Here is a 12,588-nt window from a genome sequence, read left to right as displayed (position 1 = left end):
GGGGGGGGGGGGGGGGGGGGGGGGGGGGGGGGGGGGGGGGGGGGGGGGGGGGGGGGTCGCCTCCTCTGGTGCGCTGCCGGTGGCAGCAGTGGTTGTAGCGAGAACCCGCGACGGGCATGGCGAGTTACCATTGACGAAGCCGATGAGGCCTTGGCCACGCAAGAATGGTATGATCTGTGTGCAGCAAAACAAATAATTTCGTGTTGTCAATTTGATCGACATGAAATGGTGGGCTGAGTTGAGGTGGTTGGGGGCGGCAGCCAGAGGAGGAGCAGCGTGGTGGGGGTAATTGTGCGGTTAGATGCGGGATGGGCCATGGATAGAGAGGGGAAAGAATCCTATCGCAATCTGATACCAAATGAATGTTTGATAATTATTAATCGTTACACTGAGCACGAGCACTACAACAATAATACAACTAAAGTTAGGTCCTATACAATAGGCTACTAACAAGTAAGACTAAATCAGAACAACATGTACACCTAATACATCTAATAGTGGCGGACATTGATAAACTACTTTTTTCATATGAGTCTCAATACAAATGTTTACATCAAGATTTTGTGTGCGGGAATAAAAGTTGGGAGTAGAAAATGAGAGTACACATATTATTTTTCTTTTTGTTGAATAGAATATGTACATGTGGCGAGAGTAATACTCCTTGAGGGTACATTTAGTATTTTTCTATTAATGACAGGGTTTTATGGGTTCGGATCATACTAGCATTATACCATGGATTAGGATCCACCTTGCATTGTATAAATAAATTGAAGGTACATAATATGTTAATTGCAGGTATATAATTTATTAACAATAAGTACATAATATGTTAATTGTAATCAATGTTACAAAAATTACGTCTAGCCGCTAGGTGGCGGCCGATCGCCTAGAATTTCGGCAGAATCGTCATTCTATGCCGCCAACAACCTAGTCGACTGCCTATTAGGTGTTTGTTTGATTTTTTACTTGCTGAAATGCTGAATCAATGGTGGTGTATAGTGTGTTTCGTAGTGATTTACTGATTCGTGAACTTCATGAAGTTGGGAATGGTGGTGTGTTTGGTACTAAAATTAAAAATTTTTAAAAATAAAAATAATCAGCGCCCTAGGGCGCTAGGTGTCCCCAAGCGCCCAATTGGCACCTAACAATTTTTTCAACCTTGATTTTAAGAGGTACGTATTAACGGAAGATAAGCAATATATCAGTTGTATGTACATAATCTGAATGTTGTCTCGGTCTATGATTCACAAAACAAGACCCTAATCTATGATATAACAATTGGACACAACCTACTTAACATCCGTTGTTAGTATTTTACATTATTAAATTGAACTATAATACTGGTGGTAAAAATTAAAATTAAAAATATATAGAGAAACCTCAATTGCAGAGGTTTTTTTAAAAGTTTTTTGCAGGCCAACTAGGAGAGAAAAAATGGTAGAAAAAGAAAGAAAAAAAAAACAAGTCTGAAAAAATGTCCTTTTATGCGCCTAGAATAGTGCGTGTAGTGCACGTGCCCGGTTGGGCGTGGAATTGTGTGAAACATACATTTATGTATTAGTTTCCTTTTTCTTGGGCCTAAAAAAAAATCATGATTTGTAGTAGAAAAATCAGTCCAAAACCAACTTTACCATTAGTCCAAAAACTATGTTTTGATTTTTACTCTGCCAAAAATGAGTACTGTTGTTACTCTAACAGGGTGTTTGGTTGGAGGGAATTTAAATTCCATTCCCACCTATTTTCATGGAATTAGAATCCCATGGCCCCGTTGGGATTTTAATTCCATGGATTTTAGGAATTAAAAAATATACTCCTGAGTCAAAATTACCCCTCTTATTTTTTAACTTAAAATTGATGTCTGACCTTTTCTTTGCATAAAAATTAATTACAATATGTCTATTATAATTGTTTTTTGATGTATGTCGTTAGAAAGCTTAACATTTTATTATGTTTAATTAGGTTGTGTACTTTTGTTTTTATGTTTTTTTGGATGTGACCTTATGAAACTTAACATTTGATAAAGTATTTGCATGAAAATTAATTACAATATGTCTAGTTCAAGAGATACAGTAGATGAATGATATTTGAATTTAATATGTTATTTTTTTGTGTACTTGTCATTTAATAATAATAATAATAATAATAACAATGGGCATTTTGGACTTTATACTACTTATTCTCTTTCAATTCCCATGTATACCAAACATTGGAATTGAAATTCCTAGTAATTTTATTTCCTCCAACCAAACACTGGAATTTAAACTCCCACTTTATTCCCACATTATTCTTTTCCCATGGAATTACAATTCTTTTCCCACCTAATTCCTTCCCTCCAACCAAACGCCCGGTAAAGTGCTAAATATCTCTTCTAAAATTAATGTCAAATCCCCACAAAGAGTTATTGAGGAAAAAAAAAAAAAAAAGAGAGGCTGAGCTATAGCCTATCGGCTCCACAGTCTTGGAGTCTCGAGCTGCCACGTCACGGGTGGCTAAATAAAATCTCTGAAAATAAATAAAAAAGAAATGGCGTAATTTCACCGAAATAAAAGGAATATAACCAAAGATATCCTCTTTCCAGAAAAGCACCCAAGGGAATATTCCCCGCTTCTCCAATTTCCAATTAGCACATTCTCTCTCCTCCATTGCCGTTATATTCCCCTGCTCCACATCTCAACTTCCCCTCATTTTCTCTCACTTCTTTCTTCTCAGTTTCTGTAGAGAGAGAAATGAAGTTCGGAAAGAGTCTGAGCATTCAGATTGAGGAGACGTTGCCGGAATGGAGGGACAAGTTCCTGTCCTACAAGGAGCTGAAGAAGCGGCTCAAGCTGATTGAGCCCAAGGGATCATCGGCTTCTGCCGGAGACGGAGGAGGAGTGGATAGGCCCAACAAGCGCCCCAAATTGGCTGTCGCCGGGGACTCCAATGGTGGCGGAGAGAAGGAGGCCATGACGGAGGCGGAGGTTGATTTCGTTAAGTTGCTGGAGGATGAGCTCGAGAAATTCAACAGTTTCTTCGTCGAGAAGGAAGAGGAGTATATCATCAGATTGAAGGTAAGAAATCCAGCTTTGTTTCCAATTCCTTGCAATTTCATACTCAAACTTCATCGAGTTCCGGTTACTCTGTTGTTCGGTAATTTGGATTACTTGCGCCTTGAATTTCATTCCAATTCTGTGAAAATCTGTGAAAATAAGGAATTCACCATTTTAGAATTATCACTCTGTGACTGTGAAGTTATTGATATTGCACTGATCTGTTACTATACTGTTCCTGTTCGTTAGAAGGTAACTTCAAGCACTATACATAACTATACTGACTGTTGTAGTCTTGTGTTAATTGATAAATAATACGGGGTAACTACAGTGAACTACTTGGATTTTGTCTGTTAACACTGACCTCGCTATGCATTGCCCTGTGCCCCTGTCAATGTCATTCACTGCTGTAATAAAATTTAGTAAAATACTTGGTGGACCATATTTGAAGAAGAGTCATGCTATAGTCCCTACACAAACCATCCCATCCTGCCGAGTAGGATGGATCAAATCATAAAAATTAGGATTATTAGCTAAAAAAAATTAAAGCATTTGTCTCACGTCATCTGAGGGTGTCCAAATTTTGTTCACAAAGGTCCTAAAAGTTAGGATTATTGGGCGTAAAAATCCAATGATCGTTTTGACCAAAATTTCCATATTTGATAATCACACATTGAACGTCTTGTCAATTTTGCTACCTGCTTGAAAAAACTCCTCAATTTAAAAGGGTCGACTAAAATTGCATCAAATTTTATGAAATTAATTGTCACAAGATGCAAAGTTTTGGATTATTTTTGACCAATAAGTATGATACTTAATGCTAGAAAACTTCTTAGCTGTTACTTGACTTGTCATTGTAATGTGTAATGCCACCCTTATGCAGAAGTGTGGACATAAATGCTATGTAAGTATGTATGAGTACGAAATGGATAATTAATAGTGACATGATGACTGGTGTTGCAGATTTAGGTGGTGTTTCTTTACTCTACAAACTAATTTTTGCAGTTTTGGATTATCTTTTTGTTTCTTTTCATGAATTTCAAAATAGTAAATTGGTATATGTAACTAATAAACAGTTTTTTGGCTGTTTTTGGTGGCAACTATTAAGGGAGGTCCACATAGTTTTTGAAGCATGGTTGTTGCATTTTAGCTATTTTCTATGGATTAAAAAAAGCACCAAATTAAGTGGCTTTGCAGTTAATAGCATAGACTATCTATGAAAGTGTTATTGTGATTGGAACAAATATCTCAACAGTCATGATTGAGTTTAGGAGGTTGATGTTCAGTTCTATTGGTGATAACAAGTCCTTTTTTGTACTGAAGTTGAAGTTGTCAATAAAGAAAGAATATTAGCTACATACAACATAAAGTTAGTCGTTTCTTTACCAGATTTGTTGACCCTGTGGTTCATGTGTCACATGTTCAATGACGCCAGAAGAATCTCGTATCTGTCTTGATTCTGTTATGCTTTAGGTGATCCTAAGGTTCATCTTAAGTTAAAAGCATAACTGTAGGTTGGTATATACACAAATGGAGATGTTGAGAAATCATTCTTTACATGGAATTAGTTTTATTTGCATCTTATAGCTGCCAAATTTTTGGATATCCGTGCTGAACTTCTGAAGACTCTTTAGCTTTGATACTTCCATTTTAGTTTTATAATGTTTCTGCAATTTTTACTTTCTTTTAGATTTTCACTGATGATTTAAATGTGCTTTATCTTGTTATTTAAAGTTATATAAAAAAAGCTCCTTTTAAGTTGAAGGCTTGCATATGACACTGTTCTTTGTAAATTGGTTTGCAGGATCTGCAGGATAGAGTGGCAAAGGCCAATGATTGCAATGATGAGATAATAAAAATCCGAAAGGAGGTTGTGGACTTCCATGGTGAGATGGTTCTGTTGGAAAACTACAGTGCTCTTAACTACACAGGTAACTTTAATTTGCATAATTATCAATTCAAAAATCTAGAAAAGATTCTTTAATTTGTCTATCAAGAAACTTATGGCTCTTCATATATAACTTATACATTCATGATGTGGTAACAGGGCTAGCAAAGATACTCAAGAAGTATGACAAAAGGACTGGCACTCTCCTTCGCCTGCCCTTCATTCAGAAAGTCCTACAACAGCCCTTCTTCACCACCGACTTGCTTTACAAGCTTGTGAAGGAATGCGAGATACTGATTGATCGACTCTTCCCTGTGAAAGAAGCCCCATCCTCGACTGAGGCAGCTGATGGAAATGAACCTTCAACCAGCGGAACTGCCAAAAGCGATGGTCTACTCAGAGGCCCGAAGGAGCTTGCAGAGATCGAGTATATGGAGAGCTTGCACATGAAGAGCGCCTTATCTGCATTGCGGGTTCTGAAAGAAATTCGCAGCAAAAGCTCAACCGTGAGTGTTTTTTCGTTGCCACCCCTGCAAACTAGCGGAGTAGATGCTACTTGGAATAAAATTCCAATTCTGGAACAAGCAGCAAAGTAGTCTGAGTATGATGTATATGGGAGAAGGGGAATAGGCCTTAATGTTAATCCCCCGCATTGTCAATTTTTTTTTTCTTTGTGGGCAAATGCATCTGTTATGCATGCATTAGATATTCATATACTAACAGAAAGGGTAAATGCATAAAAGTTTAGTCCTGAACGGCTGTAACCAGATATGATTTTATCTTTAAATCTGATTCCCTCTTGTGAGAAACAAATACAGTATGTCTATTTTGGTTATTACTGCTTTTTTTTTTTTTTTTAGTACTACAGACTCTCTGTTACAATGCAGTATCTGTTCATAATTACTTTCTCAACCTACTGAAGCACAAAAAGTTAATATCTTTTCTACTGAGATTCAAATCCACCCCCTTCCATATGAGAGTGCAACCGCCAGACTACAAGTTCTTGGCGATTAATATATTATGTTATGCTTATTATTACTTATACCGTAGACCATGGTCACAAAATGACGTTGTTTCAATAAGTGGGAGAAACGGTTCCCAAAATTTTTCATAACTGATACTACAGTTCATCTCAAATGATACTACAGTTGTGTTGAACTGATATTGCAGTTGTCGGAGGCCGTTTCATCCGGCTGGAACTGCAGTTGTGTTGAACTAATACTACAGTTGTGTTGAGATGGAACTACAATTGTGCGGAACGGAGACCATTTCATCCGTCTGTTTTCATTAATTAAAACGACGTCGTTTTGATGCGCGGTCCACAGTAAAATTTGCGGGGGCTAGTTGTTATACCGTGGACCATATGTCACAAAACGACGTCGTTTCAATAAGTGGGAGGAGCGGCTCCCGTAAATCTCCGTAACTGATACTACAGTTGTGTTGAAATGATACTGCAGTTGTGTTGAACTGATACTACAGTTGTGTTGAACTGATCCTTGCAGTAATATGTAATTTTTGCAGTAAATGTGGTCCCACTTTATTAATAAAGTGGTCAAGTTTTGCGCGTAAAGCTGTATTATTATTATTTTTTTACTTTCAAATTTTTTTTTTCCTTTTTTCCCTCCCATCTCATTTTCTTTTTTCATAATTACACCTATAACTTTCTCAAAAACCTCACACTATTGAAGAAGGTCTAATCTTATCTTGACGTGGCACTATTTGATTGAGTTGTTATTATTTAATTAAAACTTAAAAATAGATTAGTTAATTAGTTCATGACACCCAATAAAAATAAATACAAGAGAAGTATTAGGCAAAATTTATGAGGGAAAATAGCAATGCAATTTCCTACCTCCATACCACTTATTATATAGTAATAATAAAACTTAGTAAAATAATGTCACCCACAAGACTAATCCCCGCATTCCAGTACTTTGATAATTTGGGCATATCATATTATAATATTATATATTGGTGAATTCCAGGCCAGGTCAGCTGTAGCATAGTTTATCATAGTTCAAGTCTTCACAGTTACCGACCACGAACGCGTCCAGGCTGTCGGTAGAGTTGACTTACATGATAGCTTAAAGAATGGTATTGATGAAAGATAATCAGATCCATTCCATTATTGCTTCATCTCTTTGTGATTCTGAACCCATTTTTCTCTACTTCAATGGCTGCTTTCGCTCATATCACTTCTCTACTAAATACAATACACTTCCATTTTCTTCAGCCCCTTCCGTGTTTGATTTTTGAAGATCCAGAAACCATCAAATCTCTGTGTGAGAAGATTCGATATTTGCAAGCCTTTTTAGAGGATTCTGAGAAGGACAAGGCAAGGGGAGTTTTGGAGTCAGAGATCAGATGTGTGGCTCAGGATGCAGAAGCCAAGATTGAATCTCAATTATATAAACTTTATCTGCGCTGCAACCAGGTAAATCACCCACTTAAGCCTCCTCAGAGTCTTTATCACACCTTGAAACAAGTAAAGCGAAAGATTGAATCAATTGAACGGAGGATTATTCAGATTAAGAGCAATAACAACCATTCTGCAGAGCCGAGAAGTGGAAACAGAATAGAGAATATCAAAGCTGGTAGTTTCTCCCAACGTTCTTCTCAGCCCAAGGATGTGATGGTAGGATGTGATGATGAGTTCGACACCATAATGCACAAGCTCAATTCAAATTCAGACAAATTGGAAGTCATTTCAATCGGGGGGATGGGAGGGATCGGAAAGACTACTCTGGCTAGAAGAGTCTATGAAGATGAATCGATTATTTCTCATTTTCAAGTTCGAGCATGGGCTACTGTGTCTCAAGAATATAACCTTAAAGAAATTCTCATTAGCCTTCTTGATGCCAATGGAGAAGATATCTCTGATCTACCAAATCGACTGCGTCAAAGGTTGATGGATCAAAGATACTTAATTGTTATAGATGATATATGGGGTACCGAGGCATGGGATGACCTCCATAGGTGTTTCCCCGAAAGTTCCAATGGGAGTCGAATATTGATAACTACACGGCTCAAACAGGTGGCTGACTATACTAGTTCAGGTAACAATCCTCATTACATGCGATTCTTAGATTTCAATGAAAGTTGGAATTTATTTTACAAGAAAGTATTTGAGGAAAAAAATGTACCCCTTGAATTTGAGACAGTTGGTAGAGATATTGTCGAAAAATGTCAAGGATTACCTCTAACAATTATTGTGGTTGCTGGGCTCTTCTCCTCCTTCAACCAACCATCACTAAACCAGTGGAGCAATATTGCTGAAAATCTGAATTCCTTGCTTAACACAGATCCGGAAGAAAAATGTTCAAAAGTTCTTTCATTAAGTTACAACCACTTACCTCCGCAATTGAAAGTCTGTTTTTTATATTTTGGTGTTTTCCCGGAAGATAGTGAGATTCGTGTGAAAAATTTGATTAGACTATGGGTTGCAGAGGGATTCTTAAAGGTAGAGTTGAATGACACCATGGAAGAAGTGGGCGAAGCTTACTTACAGGATCTTGTAGATAGAGGTCTAGTTCAAATTGATAAGTGGAGTTTTGGCGGTAAAATGAAGTGTTGTAGGGTCCATGATGTGTTGCATAACTTTTGCTTGAGAAAAGCTCAGAGGGAGAAACTTTTGTGTGTTATAAATGAGAATAGTGTTGAGATGGGTAGACTTGAAAAACAGCATGCTCTTAAACGCATTCTCATGAGAATAAAGAGAAGCATGCCAAAAGCTTGTTGGATTAGCAGTCAGTTAATGCATTTGGATTTGGCAATTATTGGAGAAAGGTATGATGAGACTGACACACCCTTGGAGTTTCGTTCCATTCTATATTTTGGATGGGAAAATATTTTCTCTAGACCATTTCCCTGTTTTGAGGTGCTAAGGGTGTTGGACATATCTTCAAGATTAATTGATGAGCACCAAATACCAGGCGAAATAGTGAATCTTGTTAATTTGAGATACTTAGCCCTAAGAACCAAAGGGTTCTTTCCAGATTTAGAATGGTTTAAGCTTCGAAATTTGCAAACCTTGATTGTTTTTACTCTCAATGTGCTGCAACGGAAGTCAGAATTTAATATTTCAGATATGCCACGATTAAGGCATGTTTATCTTAATGGTTCTTTCCTCATTCTCCCAACATTGGTCCAAGGAAATCTACAAGCTCTATCTTGGTTGAATCTACCTGATCATCAAGGTCTAGACTTGGAAAAAATTCCAAACGTGAAGGAACTTGGGATTTACATCGAGTGCGACCTCGTTTCAGAGCTGCAGCCTGGTTCACTTAATGGTCTTGCCAATTTGCATAAGTTGGAGAACTTGAAAATTGCAGCATCATATAAAAAAATTAACAATGATTATTTTCGGCTTCTGACAGCTTTGCCAGAAAATCTCAAGAAGTTGTCACTTTATTATACTTATCATTCACAGGAGGATATGACCATTATTGGCACATTGCCCAACCTTGAGATTCTGAAATTGATAGGGAATGATTTCCATGGCCAAGAGTGGAACACAAGGGAGAATGAATTTTGCAGGTTAAAGTACTTGCAAATTGAGAGGTCAGATCTCATGCATTGGAGTAGTGCTCATTTCCCCATTCTTGAATGCCTAGTTTTGTCATGGTGTTGGGATTTGAAGGAATTTCCAGCTAGTTTTGCTGATATTAGCTGTTTGCGGTTAATGATATTATCCAACTGTCGATCTTCCCTTCTTAATTCTGCTAAACAAATTCAAGAAGAGCGCCTGGGCTACGGAGATGATAAATTTATTGTGGAGGACTGCTGGTGTACTTGGATTTAAAGGTAATATATATTTTCTAATAAATTATGGATATGATTTTGCAACATGTATGTGTTTTGAGCCTTATGATTTGATAAGTGCTAATTCTTAATACTTTTATGTGCATAATTGATATCAAACTCACATGGTTTCATGTTAATTGAAATTAAGTATGTGCTTATTTTATTCCTTTGTGTCATGCATTTATTAGGTGATTTGGAGACTGTGATTATAACATCATGGATGTAAATTAGAGCTTAATTGAATGTGTTTTGAAGTCATCTTCGCACAAAGGCATGTTCCAAGAGTCATGAGAGGTCAAGAAAATGAAAAAGAGCGAGTTGGAAGTATCATGACATAACTCGAGGATCCAAAGGAACAAAGCATATGAAGAAATATGCATTTTAGAGTGAAAAATCAGGGCTCACGCTAGTGGTCACGCAGTGACTACCATCGTGACTACATTCTTTGTTAGGAGACGTCTTGGTATTTCTCGCATATCTCGGGCTAGGAGTGTCCAAATGAGGTGATTCAAGTGGCATTGGAACGGAAACTCAAAGGGCTACAACTTTAATGAAGATTACAAAGGCTAGTTCGAAGGTTTACAAGGTGAAAGATGACTTTGGAACCAGAACTGCTATGCAGAGTGGGTGGTCACGGTCGAGGTCACGGTGTGAACTCTACTGTGACCTTTGGAACCTGCGAACTATGCTGTAAAGTCACGGTGGAACTCACACCGTGAGCCCCATCGCGACCACGGGCCTAGAATATGTTTTAAGTGTATTTTTTATGCGATTTGAGGGGTATAAATATCCCTAGACGGTTATTTTTAGAGATCCTTTTCATTCTCCACTCTCTCTCTCTAACCTCTCCAAACATTTCATTTGTGTAATCAATCCATCTTTAAAGAAGATTTGAAGAATAATTTCATATTTCATCTTACAATTTCATATTTTATTTTCATAACTCTTAATCAAAGCTAAGTCTTTCTTTTTGCTTTCTTTGCATTTTATTGCTTTCAATTGTTATTGAAAATGTCTTTAATTTTATTTCATGATTAGCTAGAATATAATCAATTAGGGATTGGATTAAGTCATCTTTTGCGATTGATGCTACGTGATTGAATTGAGTTATGAGCAAGTGTAATGACTTGATGATGGCTCTAGTTGTGAGCGTGGTGGTTTGTATTGACTCCTGTATGATTGTGGTCACATTGTGCAAGAGGTATATGGATAAGGTATTTTCACTATGAGAATAGGGAAAACATCATAGCCACACATCTCACTAATCCAACTTACCTTTGAGAAAAAGGGGTTGGAAGGGGATGCAAACACTACATGTTTGATAAAATATTTCAATGGCCTTGAGTCACCATGAGAGTGGGCTTGAAGTTAATTGAGAGTCCAACAACCACGAGAGCGGCGTTGGTACCTACTAGCATCTCCCTAGTTCCCTTGCCAATGCATTACATGAGCTCTAACCAAGGATACACTATATCATCTACAGTACACTTTAGTGACCTAGTCCAAAGACTTAGTTTTACTATTGATTGTTGATTATATTGCCTTAGTTAATTGTTTTATCATTACACTTAACACTTGATATCCCTCAACTCACTCTTTGAACTAGCTTCCAAACACTCTACACTCTACACTCTTGTGATTAACCACCTACTATTCAACCCCTTCCAGTCCACTGATTGAGACGATATCCAGTGTGAGAATACCCTTTTACACACCAAATTCCATCACCACTTTACACAACTTTTATGATTCAATTGATTATTGTATTCTTGGGTGTATTTCTGTTTTTTGAAGAGTGGAAGAGGAATAGAAAGAAGATAAAGAGCAAGACCACATAATATGAATCACATTGAGCGGGGGTCGAATATGCCGTGTTTAATACTCATCAAATCAAAATTTTAAAATTAAGTTTAAAAATTTTAAGTACTATATCAATAGTTTATATTTCTCTCAAAAAAATATCAATAGTTTATACATGATATTGGTCATATTTTGTTTGATTGTATGAATTTGACTTCTTTAGATAGTCACTTGCAATTTTATTTCATTTTTTAAAGTTAATTACTCAATTGTATTTTCGTGTAAAGTTCAGTAACCAATTTAACCCTTGACGGTAAGAATGTTACCGGTATATTTTGTATTATTAATCTCAATGTATCAAGAGTATAATAGTGAGTTCAGTACAGTAATGTTGCGTGTGATAAACAAAGTGTCCCACCATCCTCTACCACAAGTCCGCTACTTATACTATGGTTGCAACGACTTTTCCTCTAGTGAGTGTAACGGAGTGCTAGTAATTCCGGCTTCGGTTGCAGTACATCGGCATTGAGAGTAAACACAATCAAGATTTGCAAACTTCGAAGCTTAAACCATTCTAAGTCTGGAAAGAAGTTAATTGTTCTTAAGGCTAAGTATCTCAAATTAACAAGACTCACTATTTCACTTGGTTTGTGGTGCTCACTAATTTTTTTAAGATTAAGGGTTGACAGGATAATTGGGCATCAGCACCCGACCCGAATCATAAGCAATGACCCGAAGGCAACAAACAGTCATCCGTTACACAAAGACGACACATTGATGATAATTACTCAATGCAGCTAAACCGTTACCTGCACTCAATGCAGCTCACCATTACACTACAAGAATGAAGACATTTAGTGACAAATCTTTTGTGACACTTTGTAATTTAGTCACAAATAATGCACTTTTCGTGACCAAAAAAATAATTCGACACTGTTGTGTGGGATAATTGTGATAAATTTTTTTTGGTCACTGATAGTATGGTAATTGTGACAAGTAAGTATTTGTTACGAGTAAGTTGTCACTATTACTAGAATAATAGTGTCGTAACATACGTTGTCACTATTT

The 12,588-nt window shown here is 37.0% G+C and overlaps 2 protein-coding genes across 2 annotated transcripts; both read left to right on the top strand.

Moving 5' to 3' along the window:
• The first annotated feature begins 2,670 nt into the window (after positions 1 to 2,670).
• LOC116012472 (SPX domain-containing protein 1-like) lies at positions 2,671 to 5,752 on the top strand. Its single transcript, XM_031252011.1, has 3 exons — positions 2,671 to 3,050; positions 4,834 to 4,960; positions 5,077 to 5,752. Exons 1-3 carry the CDS (start codon positions 2,727 to 2,729, stop codon positions 5,511 to 5,513), a joined length of 888 nt encoding a protein of 295 aa, XP_031107871.1. The 5' UTR covers positions 2,671 to 2,726; the 3' UTR covers positions 5,514 to 5,752.
• A 1,187-nt stretch (positions 5,753 to 6,939) lies between these two features.
• On the top strand, positions 6,940 to 10,647 carry LOC116012468 (putative late blight resistance protein homolog R1B-17). Its single transcript, XM_031252007.1, has 2 exons — positions 6,940 to 9,720; positions 9,909 to 10,647. The coding sequence occupies exon 1, from the start codon at positions 7,091 to 7,093 to the stop codon at positions 9,716 to 9,718; it is 2,628 nt and encodes an 875-aa protein (XP_031107867.1). The 5' UTR covers positions 6,940 to 7,090; the 3' UTR covers positions 9,719 to 9,720; positions 9,909 to 10,647.
• The last annotated feature ends 1,941 nt before the right edge of the window (positions 10,648 to 12,588 follow it).

Source organism: Ipomoea triloba, chromosome 3 (genome assembly GCF_003576645.1).
Source record: "Ipomoea triloba cultivar NCNSP0323 chromosome 3, ASM357664v1".
Taxonomy (NCBI): Eukaryota; Viridiplantae; Streptophyta; class Magnoliopsida; order Solanales; family Convolvulaceae; genus Ipomoea; species Ipomoea triloba.
Note: the sequence above shows the minus strand (reverse complement) of the source record. Positions and strands in the feature narration are given on the sequence as shown.